At 39.5% G+C, this 14981-nt stretch overlaps 3 protein-coding genes across 4 annotated transcripts; 1 reads left to right on the forward strand and 2 right to left on the reverse strand.

The window, feature by feature from the left end:
- Window positions 1-1451: 1451 nt before the first annotated feature.
- Window positions 1452-5191, reverse strand: LOC117481645. 2 transcript variants are annotated; one of them, XM_034129422.1, is made up of 7 exons: window positions 5121-5191; window positions 3810-3950; window positions 3375-3414; window positions 3066-3172; window positions 2548-2919; window positions 1788-1910; window positions 1452-1675 (listed from the first exon to the last, which is right to left on the reverse strand). In XM_034129422.1, the coding sequence occupies exons 2-7, from the start codon at window positions 3948-3950 to the stop codon at window positions 1631-1633; spliced, it is 828 nt and encodes a 275-aa protein (XP_033985313.1). In that variant the 5' UTR covers window positions 5121-5191; the 3' UTR covers window positions 1452-1630. The 2 variants fall into 2 exon arrangements, with proteins under 2 accessions (XP_033985313.1, XP_033985314.1); XM_034129423.1 differs by lacking the exon at window positions 5121-5191 and adding an exon at window positions 5012-5107.
- Window positions 5192-6487: 1296 nt separating this feature from the next.
- On the forward strand, window positions 6488-8531 carry LOC117481646 (heme oxygenase-like). Its single transcript, XM_034129424.1, has 6 exons — window positions 6488-6578; window positions 6737-6793; window positions 7167-7278; window positions 7390-7605; window positions 7716-7988; window positions 8079-8531. The coding sequence occupies exons 2-6, from the start codon at window positions 6744-6746 to the stop codon at window positions 8256-8258; spliced, it is 831 nt and encodes a 276-aa protein (XP_033985315.1). The 5' UTR covers window positions 6488-6578; window positions 6737-6743; the 3' UTR covers window positions 8259-8531.
- An 84-nt stretch (window positions 8532-8615) lies between these two features.
- Window positions 8616-13578, reverse strand: rnf11a (ring finger protein 11a). The gene is made up of 3 exons (XM_034129425.1): window positions 13174-13578; window positions 12131-12303; window positions 8616-10357 (listed from the first exon to the last, which is right to left on the reverse strand). Exons 1-3 carry the CDS (start codon window positions 13270-13272, stop codon window positions 10186-10188), a joined length of 444 nt encoding a protein of 147 aa, XP_033985316.1. The 5' UTR covers window positions 13273-13578; the 3' UTR covers window positions 8616-10185.
- Window positions 13579-14981: the final 1403 nt, after the last annotated feature.

Consider the following 14981-nt stretch of genomic DNA (forward strand, 5'->3'; position numbering starts at 1 on the left):
GTACCACCCCTATCGGCATGTCCTTCAGGTGTTATAGTCGTTAAGGTAAATACCTGCTAAAATATGCCTGTACATATTATGAGATGCTGCTGTTGTCAGGACTGAGGGCATGTCACAGGCAAACATGACAAGTTGACAATGCATTAAAGTCAGAGTAAATCAACAAGTAACTCAGTCTGCTTGTCTAAGGTGTCATTATAGACAGATATCACCAAAATAGGACTTTGTAGCCTCAAGCTTTAACTTTTGTATTAAAGGTCCCATGTCATGCTTTTCCGGTTATTACCCGTCCCCTTGTATGTTACTGTATGAAGGTTTTTATGCATGTAAACGGTCTGCAGAGTCAAAAACCCTCAAAGTACACCCTGTAGCGAGTAAAACTCTAACACAGAAAATACCTCCCCAAAACGCCTCATTGGAGATTTCTCATGTTCTTCCTGGGCATCGTGACGTCTGGATACCCAGTAGCCACGCCCAGAGCTATGACGCGATACGGTCATGCAGTACCTGGAACCAAATGGACCAATCCGTGGAGCCGTTACGTTAAGCCCCCGCTGATTGGTCCAAATTGACCAATCCACGGACTTCCTCACACACACACACACACACACACTCAGTGCAGGCAGCTCAGCTGATTTCTCCTCCCTGGCTGCAGGCTGATAACAGACAGTTGGGATCGCTGCGAAATTCTCTCTGCAGACCCATTCTCACAGCGTTTATCAACCTTTTTCTTACTCAATATCAAGCCACACTTATTGTTTTTACTTCGGCTGTGAGTTTGTGTGTGCTCAGGATGAGTTTGGCTGTGTTTCGCTGTGTATCGCTAAACAAGGAAACCACACCTCCACGGAGCTCAGCGCGATTCACAACGTCCCGACCAATCAGAGCACACTGTGCTCACAGGGAGGGTGGGGGCTGGAGCTATTGGAGCTACAACGAGCCGTTAAAGGCAGAGAGTGAAATTCAGTGAATACACGTAGTTTACAGAGATGCTGTTTGAGAAACCAATGTGAGTTTGGAAAATTGCACAATATAAATCTTTTCTAGTAGACCTCAACAATGGAATTATGATCAGTGGAAATGGCCATGACATGGGACCTTTAAATATATTTTAAGATCAAAGGTGTTGAATTATTACACGTTTTAGAGACTGATAGACCTAATTATAAAACTGTCTTACAATAACATTTTCATATGCCATTACTTTAACACCACTGTTCAATTAACAAAACAATGACATCACTCTCTAGGCACATACTGCATTTAGTTTGCGATTTGTTATTTGGGAATGTTGCAGTATGCAAACTTTTTCCAACTTTTATATTTGAGTAGAAATCAAACAACATTTAACAGAATGTATAGTCAACCTATGTGGCGCCTGATCAACTGATTTGAATTATGTGTCAAAAGGCTGCTTGTATGAAAAATAAAACATTCAAATATTATCTTCATACACATCTTTTAATTGAACAAACAAAGTTAGTTTGCATATTCGTAATGAAAGGAACAATTGTTTAACACTGAAAACAAATAGTCTTTATAACAAAATAGATTTTAGGCTTAGCCCATTAGCCCATTGAGTTTAATAGCATATTAGAACATGCTGCTATAGTGTGTTCTTCATTGTCCCTCACAACCCGGGCATCAAATAGGCAATGTTTTCCAGAGTGGAAGCCTTAGAAAAAATAATGAAAACCAATGTCTCATTTTCACTCATGTACATAAATATAGTGTACAGTATGTGGTGTGTGTGTGTGTGTGCACTGTTAAGGGGCTGCATCTCTCACCAGTGTGTGTTGGGTGCAGCTCCTCAGCTCCGGTATCTGTGCGCTGAGGCAGATCAGAGGAGCCAGGGCACACAGCAGAGAGTCCAAGAGCAGAGACAAGCTACTCGACATGCTCACCAATTTCTACAGAGAGATAAAGAAAAACAATTATGATCATTTGATGCAGCTTTGTGAAACCTGCCCTTGTGATTTTGTAGTCCGTTTATGTGTGAACAAATTAATGACACACACACACAAGAGAATCATGTTTGTTACAAAAATAAAATTCTAAGATTGCATTCTCTCTTCTCAACTTTATTTATATAATATTTATTTTTAGAAAGCACAATAACAGAAACAAAGATATTCAGAGAATCTTCAAACTATAAACATATGTAATTTCATTTTGGCCTGCAGCTTACGTTTCTATTGTATGTAGATTAAATGTTGTATAAATGAACAACTAGTATGCATGTGCAACACAAACTATTTTGTTATAATGTACTCAAGTTAAAGGACCTTGCGGGACTCACAACCCATCAGTATTATTTTAATATTTTGGTACATGTTTCTGCTCCAGCAAATATATGGTCACACATGTTTGTAACAACAACATAACCAAGTGAAAGTGAGTTGTATCCACTAATCTTTGCTGCTTGTAGAACATGCAACACAGTAGGTGCATGTGGCAGCACTTCAGTAATGTTAAATCACTCTATAAAAGCATCCCAGACCAGAATTTAATAAACAAATATGTTTTTTCTAAACTGAATCTACTCACATTTGTCTCCTGAAGATGGAGTCCAATCAGGGACAAGGACTCTCCCAACAGGTGTAGGTGAGCTGCAGCGCTGACAGGATCCTGGTCTGAGCAGCCAGGGCTCCTGGAAGTGGATCTAAAGGAGTCCCAGGCTGAACTGGTGGGACTGCACATGGAACTGCTGGGACTACAGGTGTCAGTAACGGGGCTGGAAACCATGGGATTAACAACGGAGCTCACTTTAGGAGCGATGGCTGTCACTGGACTGAGAGCAGATATGACGGGGCGAGGCATATGGGTTACTGGAGCGATTGTCCTGCTTACAGGACAGAGCGCCCTGTGGTGCTGGTTATCTGGGTACACCCAGTACTCCAACAGGGAGATGGGACTTGCCTGGGAGAAACAGAAACTTAGAAATAAACATAAAGGATAATTACATGATCAACACTGCCCTCTGCTGTGCAGCATGAATGCAACAACTTGGATATTCTGGAATAGAAAAAATTGTGAAATGTATTTAATGTCATCTGTTCTCTCACCTCTTCTCCTCTTTTTTCCCAGCGGTCTCCTGACATACAGACTGGATAAGCAGGGAGGAAGCCAGAGGACTCTGCTTCAAGAAGTTCAGGCTCAACTCTACCATTACCTGCAATGTGTCAAGTATTTATGCAATAAGATTTTACCATGATCATCTGATAGGAAAAAGTGTTTTAAGTCTAAATCTGCTCACCATTTACCACTTAAACATACTGTATCATAGCTGCGAGGGATTTAACAGAGTTAACACAGAAATACTCTCTTTTGAAATCAACACAGTTGACACAAGGGGAATGCACAAAGCACCTTACCAGAGTGTTTGCATATCTTGTTTATCCAGCCTCCTGGTTCCTGTAAAAGTTGAATAATTAAGCTATCACACAAGAAGAATGAATAAATAGGCACAACATACAGAAATAAAAAAGGGATAACTTTTTAATCATTCATATATTTAATAAATGTTGTGCATTATAAAAGATAACCGTTTCAAAGTGTGTATAAAAAAGCATTAAAACAAGTAGCCACAAAGAGAGAACAGTTCAGAGTAAAAAAGTCTGCAGTTAAGGATACATCTTGGACATTGCAATCAAACAAAGCAAGAACTATAGGCTATTGATGCAAACGCATCAACAACATATGCCAAGAGACTGTTTCAGAATATATTACAGGCACTATTTGTCACATCCCTAATCATAACATAATATAACATTTTTTAAACTTTCTTCTAACCAAGCCCCAGAGTTTACCTCGTGAAGCTTCTTGTTGCTTGATTCCTCAAAATCCAAATATGGTTCCTCCATTTCCTCCACATCAATCTTCAAGTCTTTGTAGGATCTTTTATCCGCTCTCTGGCTGCCTCCACTCATTGGGCTTGCTTCTCCATCCATCTGCACAGACATGAGAGGGAACAGCAGTGTACAAGAGCAGTAATATTAAAGTTGAGTTGGGTCTCCAGTTGTGATTGAAAGAAGAATGAAGTGTTACTTGAAAAATAATTAACTAAAATAAGTGTGTTTTTGCTCAAAGAAGGGCACTGCACTTGGCAAGTGAATGAATCATTAACATTAAGCTATATTCATGTGACTTGATAAGTTTATGGCAGTGGTGTAAAGTAACTAAGTAAATGTACTCAAGTAATGTTATTGAGTACAATTTCGAAATACTAGTATACTTGAGTATATGAATATTTGTGCTACTTCGTTCTTCTACCCACTACAATTCAGAGATAAATAGTGTACTTTTACGCCACCATTCTTTTATACCTTTAGTTTATTTGCAGATGTGGATTAATGATATGAAAACACTTTTTTTTTTTAAACAAGACTTCACTAACACCTTGAATACAAGCTACACAAGGTCATTAAAACTACCTGCACATTTACTAGCTGTGATAAAAGCATTATTGCATCAATAATTATAATCCAAACATATAATATATTTAATTATAAAATGGACCAATCAGCATAATAACTACTTTTACCTTTGGTACTTTAATTATATTTTGATGGTAAAGAGTTTGTTCTCAAGTAAGATTTTGAATGCAGGACTGTTTGACAGAGAATTCCTACACTCTGGCTTTTCTACTTTACTTAAGTATAAGATATGAGTACTTATTCCACCTCTGATCTATAGTCATGCCATGAGCAAAGTAGAGGAGAATGGCTAGCTGATGCTACTGATTTGTGGTACCACGGAGTTGCTAGTGTAGAAAACAAGCTACAATAACTGTTGAAGTCACGGGTCTGCTCCGACCCAAATATCACTATTTCCAACATGTTGAGTAAGTATTTAAACAAATAAAAACACACGGATAAATGGTGTTTAACGCCTGTCTGTTGTCGACGTTTCCAGGTTTAAGTTAACGACAGCTAAAAGCTAAGGTTATTTCGGGAGACTGCTGGTGTTGACTAAAACGAGCTAACATGTAGCTAACAATTTAAAGCAAAACCTTGAATTTGGGCTATCTTTTTCCGCCGATAGTCCCGGTGTGACTAATTGACTCAACTCCAAATAGGTCAAAGCTCCGTACACAAGCAGAAATAAATCTGATGACTCACGTTTAGTACATCACCCGCCCTTCTGCTGATTCATGATAAGACTGGGCAGAGAGGAAGTAAATAGATTACCAATTAGTATTGCTGCAGCTGGCTGAGAGCAGAAACACTTTCATCTACAGTTCTGCGACATTTTCTTCAATTAACATTATCCACTTGAAATAGTAGGTTATGCTCAAGAATAAAGATTCACTATTTTAAAGTAATACTTACTAAGATCTTTTCAAATAAAACGTTTCTTATGTGAGTAGACTTAATAGGCATACTTAGTAGCCTACATAGTGTCCCCACTGTGAACTTTTAGTTTAAAACAATTTGTTGTGGTTTAAGTCTTATTTCAGATAAAGGGAAATCTTATTGTTAAAGAATGCAATGATAATTAGTGAAATTAACTCAAAGACACCATATTAGGTCTAAGTATTATAAGGGCTTGCAATGTATTCCCCATGGACTCAGCACTACACCATATCCAGGACTACAAAGAAGACAACATTACCAATAACTGAAGTGATGAATGGGAGCAAATCCCTGCAGCCAGATTCAAAATCCTGTGAAAATCCTTCCCAATAAATCTGCTTACAGCATACTAGACTTCTGTTCATATTGTTCATAGGCCTATGTACAATTATATGTGTAGGGTCCTATATAGTGTTAATTCTTTCAGTAGAATTGGATTGCTCGTATTTTTTATATTGCATATGCCTACAACATGTTGTACTTTGGCTTATTGTTTCTTCACCAATCAACAGTGGTGCTTCACCAGATAAAGACTCAAACTTTGCCAGAATCAATTTCATGGTGCACGACGACCAGGGCCAGTACACTGCTACTTTCTCCCTATTGCCTATTATTCTACCTATATTTTTACTTTTCATATGAACCTCGATAGGCTTATCAGTGATCTACTGAAGTGGTTAAACAAGTTCATTTTTCAGATGAACTGAAAACCGTTGGTGTGTGTTCTGGATACAATCATGTGATTGTTTTTTTGTCTCTATTATTAGTCACTGTTTCAACACTTCCTCGGCCTGGCTTTAGAATCTCACACAGTCATGTTTAGAGTCGGCTCCTCCTCCCGTCTGTACCAACTTTGGAATGTCAAAGCTGCACTGTCATGTTTAGCTCTCAGCCCTCCCTCCCTCTGGTTTTCCAGGGCATTGCTAAAACTTCCTACTCAGGCTCAAGTCCCTCCCTCAAAACTTTCCCCTTTTGCCATCAAAGTTGCTGCATCATGTTAACTCTCAGTCCCTCCTACTGTTTTTTGCTGAAGTTGCCATATCATGTTTAGCTGATGTTTTGAGACTCAGAGTTCCTGTTTTCATTCAGCTGCCGGAGGGAGGAGTCAGAGGAGGATTGTATAAAAGGGAGAGAAGACTAAAGGCACACAGAGCACGAACTGTACTGCAGCAAACAGAGAACCACTGTGGACACATCCAGACCTACAGAACTTCATCAGAACTGGTGAGTAAAGGACATTGCATACAATGCTGTTTTAGCCATACTTTGAATGTAATAAGCTTATGCAGATGTTTTATACCTCTTAAACCCATATATATTGTTGGTGACATGTCAAAAGAAGACCTGCAAAAGCACTTTTTTGACATCTGAACTTTTTTCAGAGACAAAATGGAGCAAGAGAAGAAATCTCAGACAACAGCAGAGCAGATGACTGACAGGTGAGGATGAGCTGCTGTGATTTATTGTATCTCTAAATATATTCTATATGCATATTTCACTACCACGCATTGCAATATTCATAATCATTATTACCGATGTAAAACTGTCAAAATTTCTAATAAATAAATTAAGAAATTGCACTGAGATTGGATAATTGTATCTGCATTAGAGCTGCAGAGTTTAAAAGTATGATTCTAGTTTAGTATGTGCTGACTCTATGCTGTAAAGTTTTATCAGCTACAGTAGAGAACATGTATTAGATAAACATCTATGGGTGCAATCATTTTTCACTCAGGACTTTGGAGTCCCATACATGTATGTAGTCTTTACACTTATGTCTGCCTTCCTCTCTTACCCATTTTCTGTTCGCAGGGATCTGTCAGAACAAATAAAAAAGGTGACCATGGAAATCCACACCAGGGCAGAAAAAACTGAACTGATGATGAGCTTCATGAGGGGACAAGTCACCCTAGCACAGTACAAGGTAACACCATTTAAAACTATTTGTATAAGATGATTTCACTTTTTATTCATACCTTATTGTATGGTAGGCTACTTGCTACTTTTTGTCTTGAAACCATATTCTCTTTTTCAGCTTCTCCTGTGCTCGCTGTACGAGGTGTACCAGACCTTGGAGGAAGAGATGGACAGGAACTCCAACCACCCTGGTATCGCACCCATTTACTTCCCCACTGAACTGGCCAGACTGGACGCCATCGCGAAAGACCTGGAGTATTTCTACGGCCGGGACTGGAGAGAGAAGATCGTTGTCCCTGCAGCCACAAAAAGATACTGCCACAGACTCAGACAAGTATGCTCCATTGTATCAAATACAATATGTATGTAAATACCACACACAAACGATGCATCTTTTTACTCCTTGATACTGAAAAAACAACTCTCATCCTTGTTTTTTTTCAGATTGGTAAAGAAAACCCTGAATTTCTTGTGGCCCATGCTTACACTCGGTACCTAGGTGACCTGTCTGGAGGGCAGGTCCTGGGTCGAATCGCCCAGAAGTCCATGGGGCTGAAGGGCAGCGAGGGCCTGTCCTTTTTCGCTTTCCCTGGCGTGTCCAACCCCACCCTGTTCAAACAACTGTATCGCAGCCGGATGAACAGCGTGGAGCTGACGGAGGAGGAGAGGAACGGCATGCTGGAGGAGGCTGTCAGGGCGTTCGAGTTAAACATTCAGGTAGGGAGAACTTACAGGACTAACCTTTGACCCTGCAGTTGTTCAGTAAGCCAGAAGCAGCTGATTGACGTTCTTGTTTTTGTTTTACAGGTTTTTGATGATTTGCAGAAGATGCTGCTGACCGTCCCTGAAAAGAAGCTGCAGACTTGTTCAACACAATCAGTGAACACACTCCAGATTCCCATCGGCAAAACTGCCCCACTGTTCAGGATAGTAATGGGGCTGTTTGTGGCTCTGGCCACAGTCAGTATAGGGCTTTATGCTTTTTAGAGAAGACGCATAAAAAGAAATACTTTGTTTGTCTGTTGCTGTTACTGTAAGGCTATGAAAAGATCGTAAGATTTAAAACTCTTGTAAATGAAAAGAATAATGTAAATATTTTGTAATTTCACTGTGAACCAGGTTTAAGATGTTATGTGTAATGATGTTTTGATTCTATTTTCCGTCCAAGACTTTAATCCAGTGTTAACTAAATGTGCAATACGTGTGCTTTCAACACTGTACATATGGAACCTTTTTAATAAAACCTTTTTACAAAGTACATTCCCTCTGTCTTATTGAACAGTGTATAAACAGTTAACTATAACTCCTACCTGGATTTACCACAAAAAAGAAGACAACACATGATTGTTTTGTACAATTTGGTTTCCACTTTTATTGTGGTTTCATGACTTTTTCTAAAATCTTCTCACCAGGGCAAACAGTATAAATTAAAACACAAACTGATTGTTAACAGCAGACAGAGCCAATTTCTGACTTTATTTCTGGCCTAATTCATTGTGACACAAATCAGTGCAGTGCTGGTATGTGTTTTCCCCTGGAGGATAACTTTAAGAAAAACCAAACTCATGTCAGAAATGATTGGACTTCACAGGAATTGGCTAACCTCAACCTTAAAAAGGCACAGCAGCCTGAGTAAATCAGAAATGTCCTCTTATTGTCACTTGCCTAAATATTTAAAAGCTGAAAAAATGCTTTACATTCATTGTTTGTGCTATAAATGACGCATTCAGTATCAGATACAGTACATGTCTAATACCAAAATACAAGAGCATTTTTTTTTAGACCACACCAGGGAGCTCTTATAATGCATCACTTGCTAGAAGAAGGTCATTAAAAACAGCTCTAAATTAATTAAAAGGATGAGAACTATTACAAGGTCTATAACTGAGGTTAAAGTTAATAAGGTTAATTCACAATATTACCTCCCTTTGCCAATCTCTACCCACAATGTCCTGAAAAACACACATATTAAAACACACAACAATCATCTATGACATCTACACGCTACAGAGAGCCGGATGAAGAGAATCCCAATGTGCTCTAAGAGGGATTGCACAGCATTTCTTTCTTTGTAAATGTCATGACACAATGCAAAGGACACACTCAAGGCTTATTTCTTAAACAAAACGCAGCACGAACTCGAGGAAGCAAAGGGAAGGATCCATGTTGTGGGAAGGCAATAACATATGCTCATTTATAAAAGCAGCTTCAAAGGAAACCCTACAGTACCAACAACCAGACTCTAGTTAAATAGATTCAATCTTCAAACAACTTCAATCCAAAACGACAACATTCTATATCTTGGCGCTGTAGACAAATGGTCTTGGGACCTCTTAGCATAACTTTGTTCAGAAAAGTTTATTTTTCTGTGTTTTGATGATTGCATATCAGAAGAAAAGGCCTGTGTTTTTGTGACATTAAAGGCCACATGTTGCTGAAAACGCAGTTCCTTCACTTGATCAAAGAGAGATTTCCTGCATTTTCTCTATTGATAAGACATATTGCACATTACATCTAGAAAGGGGGAAGTAAATTGGTGACATGCACTCCATAAGAATAGAAATCCCAAATTAAAATAGACTGTCATACAAAAGTGAAATTACTTAACAGTAATATTATGCTACGTGTACAGCTTTACATATTCTCCATCTAGCTTGATTTGGCACATTGTCCAACTGTAAAAGGCAAACATTTTCCAAATATGTGCATATCAGACTCAAGCAATGTACTGTATGGCACAGTTTTTCTACAGCTGTCTGCATCTAAAACACCCTTCAAACATCTGCATAATGTCACATCACCGTGGCTACCTGTTTGAACAGCTAGGACAGTGGCTACCTGTTTGAACAGCTAGGACAGTGTCGGCTATAAAGGTGCAGTTACTTTCAGGCAGGAGCGGCCAGCATGGGGCGGCTCAGATGGTTTCGTACGAGGACAGCAGGGCTGCGTCGACCGGCTCCATGCAGGAAGGGCAGGTGAAGGAGCGCATCAGCCAGGGGTCGATGCAATCCACGTGGTAGATGTGAAGGCAGGGCAAGAACCGGATGGGATCGCCATACTCGAAATCCATCATGCAGATCACACACCTGGTGGAGAGAGAAACAGGAAGTTCCTAGTCTTTAAGTATTAAGATACATTTTGAACTATTAGTTTAAATCAATCACTTTAACAAGTTATCAGACAAATTATGTAGACCCATGTAAACTTCAAGACGCCTTGCTTACATTTAATATATCCTCATTAATCAAAATGTTAATTGTAACCAATGCGAGTACAATTAGTGTCAAACAATACAAATACCAACAACCCCTACAAAATGAAAATTAAGCTAAGGTTTGCTGAAGTGAGCAGATGATGCAATTGGTATTTTGGGGTGCATTGTTTATTTTTTTTCATTTTTTAGAAGGCCTCATATTGCAGGCTCTGGTGTAGAAGTGTAGATTATCGTCACAGTGGTGATGTAGGGCTGTGCATCTGAGGCCTGTACTACGAAGCTGGTTCAACCTAACCTGGATATGTTTGAGTTAGCCGGTTGGCCCAATCCAAAACATACGCGCTCTCGCTAAGCTGTACTACGACGCTGGTTATCAAGTGGATCGCTCAAGCCAGCCGTGTCCTATCTAGTTAGGTGCGCGTTCACATGAAAGGGGTGGTATTTGGAGCATTCGACCAATCTCAAACACGGACAAGCGTACTGACAGCGCAGCGTCATACTTCCTGAATGAAAAGTGAACTTTAATATTAGTCAAATATGAAGAAGTTAAACTTTAAACATCCATGACTTAAACACTTTTTCCAGGATAAAAGCCACATAGCTGCACCTGCAAGGTGAATACAGCTGGTAAAAGAAAAAGTGTTTGAATGCGTACATTAACAGGTTTATGAAATCACTGCCCCGTTTAAGACACGAGTGGATCTGACTTTAATTAGGAGAATTTGACTCGAGTGTTTCGTCAACTTAATGTGTTGCTTAAAATAATACTTCTGCATACAGTATGTGACACTGTGAGTGTTGCACGGCCAGATACGGCTCAAGAAGCTGACTCAAATAAGGAAATATATGATACATTATGATGTGATATGATATGAATGATAATGGGACACATCTACGTCTGCACTCACAGTGCCGCGGACTGTACTTAATGTTACTCTGATCCGGTTACTTATGTCGTGGCAGATATTTAAGTAAGCTTTCTTAACGCTAATGTTATATTAGTCAGATTGCTCTGAAGATGGGAGGGGATATTCTATTAATTTTCACGTTCACACAGTCAGTTGATTTTGGCCGGCCGTCTTTCCTGCAACGGCAGTTTTTCTGTATTTCCTCTATCCTGTAATATGACTTGATCGCTTTAAACTCCGCACACGGAGCTCTGATTGGTCAGCAGGCGGTGCTTTCACTGAGTTGATCTCTTAGCCTGCCACCTAACCTGCTCCGGAGCAGGTTTGCCGCTCAGCATAAGTTACCATGGAAATCTAGCCTGCTAAAAAGAGAACCAGCGTCGTAGGACCGGAAAGCCCGAGATTTCCCTGAATTTAGCCGGCTAAGCGAAAATCCAGCTTCGTAGTACAGGCCTCTGTTCACGTTCTGATCTACATTGTCAATGTAAGTCCACTGCTGTACAATATGTTGAATAAAGATCATTATGTTGACTAAAATCTTGTTATTTATTGGTCAATGAACATATATATACTTGTATACTAGCTGAACATGACAGGATCATGTTCTGACCAAAGGCTCAGAGAAGAGCTTTATTTTAAAAAATGATACCAAATACACTCTGTCATTGTGTTTGACCGAAACAAACACAACAAAGAGAGAAGGTTACAAAAACATAATAATGACATTTTAGACTCACTCTTTAACTTTCTTGTCAGTGGGATCGGAGCCCGGGTTGAAGATGCCTTTAGGCAGGTGATGGATGAGGCCGATGCGCTGGGCGATGCGGACCTGCTCCTCCTCCGTCAGCTGGTAGGCAGAGCGACTCTCCCCTGGGTTGGGATGGTACACTGGCACATGCTGGGTGCGCTCCTAGAGAAAAAAGGAACAGCAGACAATATAAGTCATTTATGAAGATGCCATTGCATAACAACAACATGTTTCTGGCACCATCGTGCCATGATCATGGCGGTCAGCAGGGAGACATCATGAATCGTTATGGTCATGTGCTTCTGTCAACACCAGGAGAATGACCATCTTACATTAAAGGACCAATAAAATAAAAGCACTGATATTGGAGATGTTGGGATCATTGTGTCCTGTATACTCATCTTAATCATTTATGTTAGTGTTTTACTGTTTTACATGATATATTTGGATTCATATGCTGCATCAACGTGTATGTTGAATATGTTGTCCTTTTTAACTGTTGTTTAATGTTGTGCAAAGTTTAACTACTTTATCAACTGTCTGGTTGTTACTTCTAGAGCAAGGCATCATTTTATTTAATGATAGATTATCATAATATGTTTGTAGCTAAGGACTAGAGCTGTCAGAACATTGAAAAAAGTAAACATTCGCATCTTAGATGTCTACAGTATTATGTATGAGTATGTGTGTGTGTATATAGAAATGGGTGTTCATGTGTGTATGTATGTATATATACATATATGTATATATTTATATTATTTGGATGGTGAGAAACGGCCTCCCTGTTTGTATCACACACAGGGAAATCGAAAATAAAGTTGACTAAATTAGTAAAGTTTTATGTATAACATTGCATTTAATAAAATACTCAAGTGATAAATTCCCCTGAGTTAAGTACTTGGGTAAATGTACATAGTTATCTTCAACCACTGGCTGAGAGCAATAAAACAGAGTGATTGGTAGACTTTATTTAATGGAGGTGCCATGCTCCTGATCCCCGGGGTGCAGTGGCGCTGAGCCCCGGCTCCTCACCTGGTAGGGCGGCGGAGGCTCCCCGGGCAGACTGCCCCCCTCAGACTCGTTCAGCAGCGACAGGTCATCCGCACCTTGTGAAAACAGGCAGTTACCCATTAAAGTGAACTGACCACCATGAGAGACTTCACTCTGAGGGACGGACACTGAGCAGGAGAGAACTAGGTAATGGCTGGACGAGTTGTCGGTAGCTTAGCTCGCTGTTAGCTGATAGTTTGTAGTCATTGCATGAGGAGCTTGATGGAAACACAACGGGGGACGCGACGTGGCTCTCTAGACGGAAGAAACGCCTTTTTTTAGTTACACAGAGGATGGATGAACGATTAGTGACATATATTTTAACCGTCACACCGAGGTGTTTAAAGTGAGTCTTGCCTTCTTATGTTTACCATGGATGTAAACACAAACCGGAAATACCGTCATCAGGAACTTTGCACAGCACTACATTTCCGCCTCAGACTTTCAAAATAAGTGCTTTAAACTTTTTGCATTTTTAAGCATTATCATTTGGCAGTGGTGGAAAAAGTATCCAGAATCTTTACTTGAGTAAAAGTAGTAATAACATACTCTAAAATTACTCAATTTCACGGAAAAGTACTGCATCGAGAAGAGGTACTAAGTATGTTAAAGTATTTGAGTACAATTGGGAAAATGTACTTAAAGTATTTAGAGTAAAAGTACATTTACTCTAAATGAACAATTTCTAAACAAAAAGCAGCACATTTTCACATTTAAGAAGCTGGCATTCTGAACTTAATTCCAATTTATTTTCTGTGAACCCACTCCTGTTTTTAGTTACTTAAAGTGGACCTATCATGCTATATTTGAATAATATAGTGTAGGACCATACCTATATAAGGCATATTTATACTTTTTTTTTTTCAAAATACCAAACAGATCATGCATTTTAGCCATGCCTCATTTTGCTCAATTTGACATTTTTTAGCTCTGTTTTTGCAAGGGCAGATTCTGTGATAACAGCACGATCTACAGGCCTGGCATATGTACTACAGCGTCTCCAGCGCTTTCGAACGGCAATGGCCGTGGCTGTCTCCTCCTGATTGGTGGAGTTGGCCCAATAGCCGTAGCGCCACTGTCCTGACGTCAGGACAGTGTTCAAATCTGGATCAGTTTTTATCAGATCCGTTGCAGCCCCTTTTTTAGAGATTTGGGTATGGAGAAAAATAGAGAGGGTTGTGTTTTCTGACACTTGGTGAGTTCCCTGGAACACCGGGGACACATATTCATGTATAAAAGACGTACAAAAGTGCATTTTGCTTGATAGGTCCCCTTTAAATATAATATTGGATGGTTTTAATCTATACCAAATCATCATATTTAGAACGTTTTTCTTCGAAGTGTGTGTGTGTGTGTGTGTGTGTGTGTGTGTGTGTGGTGTGTGTGTGTGTGTGTGTGTGTGTGTGTGTGTGTGTGTGTGTGTGTGTGTGTGTGTGTGTGTGTGTGTGTGTGTGTGTGTGTGTGTGTGTGTGTGTGTGTGTGTGTGTGTGTGTGTGTGTGTGTGTGTGTGTGTGTGTGTGTGTGTGTGTGTGTGTGTGTGTGTGTGTGTGTGTGTGTGTGTGAGAGAATCTGAAATTATAAAGTTATTTGTAAATAAATACATCTGTAAAATAAATGTAGTTGGGTAAAAATTACAACATTTGCTTCCAAAATGTAAAAGAATAGAAAAAGCAGAATAAAATGAAAAGTTTTTTTTTAGAGAGTTTGTACAAAATACTATACGACAATATGAAAGTTATTATAGGAAACCAAATAAAGGCCAACTCATAACATTCAGGGGTTAGCTAATT

This window comes from Trematomus bernacchii, unplaced genomic scaffold (genome assembly GCF_902827165.1).
Source record: "Trematomus bernacchii unplaced genomic scaffold, fTreBer1.1, whole genome shotgun sequence".
Classification (NCBI taxonomy): Eukaryota; Metazoa; Chordata; class Actinopteri; order Perciformes; family Nototheniidae; genus Trematomus; species Trematomus bernacchii.

Excerpts from the sequence above, each read along its gene's own strand:
- LOC117481645 (XM_034129422.1), bottom strand. The coding sequence starts at position 3,950 with ATGGATGGAGAAGCAAGCCCAATGAGTGGAGGCAGCCAGAGAGCGGAT. Across the intron at positions 3,415-3,809 it reads GCAACAAGAAGCTTCACGAG|GAACCAGGAGGCTGGATAAA; the intron begins GTAAACTCTGGG and ends CAACTTTTACAG. Across the intron at positions 3,173-3,374 it reads CAAGATATGCAAACACTCTG|GTAATGGTAGAGTTGAGCCT; the intron begins GTAAGGTGCTTT and ends GACACATTGCAG.
- LOC117481646 (XM_034129424.1), top strand. The coding sequence starts at position 6,744 with ATGGAGCAAGAGAAGAAATCTCAGACAACAGCAGAGCAGATGACTGAC. Across the intron at positions 6,794-7,166 it reads GCAGAGCAGATGACTGACAG|GGATCTGTCAGAACAAATAA; the intron begins GTGAGGATGAGC and ends TTCTGTTCGCAG. Across the intron at positions 7,279-7,389 it reads TCACCCTAGCACAGTACAAG|CTTCTCCTGTGCTCGCTGTA; the intron begins GTAACACCATTT and ends TCTCTTTTTCAG.
- rnf11a (XM_034129425.1), bottom strand. The coding sequence starts at position 13,272 with ATGGGTAACTGCCTGTTTTCACAAGGTGCGGATGACCTGTCGCTGCTG. Across the intron at positions 12,304-13,173 it reads AGCCTCCGCCGCCCTACCAG|GAGCGCACCCAGCATGTGCC; the intron begins GTGAGGAGCCGG and ends TTTTTTCTCTAG. Across the intron at positions 10,358-12,130 it reads ACTGACAAGAAAGTTAAAGA|GTGTGTGATCTGCATGATGG; the intron begins GTGAGTCTAAAA and ends TCTCTCCACCAG.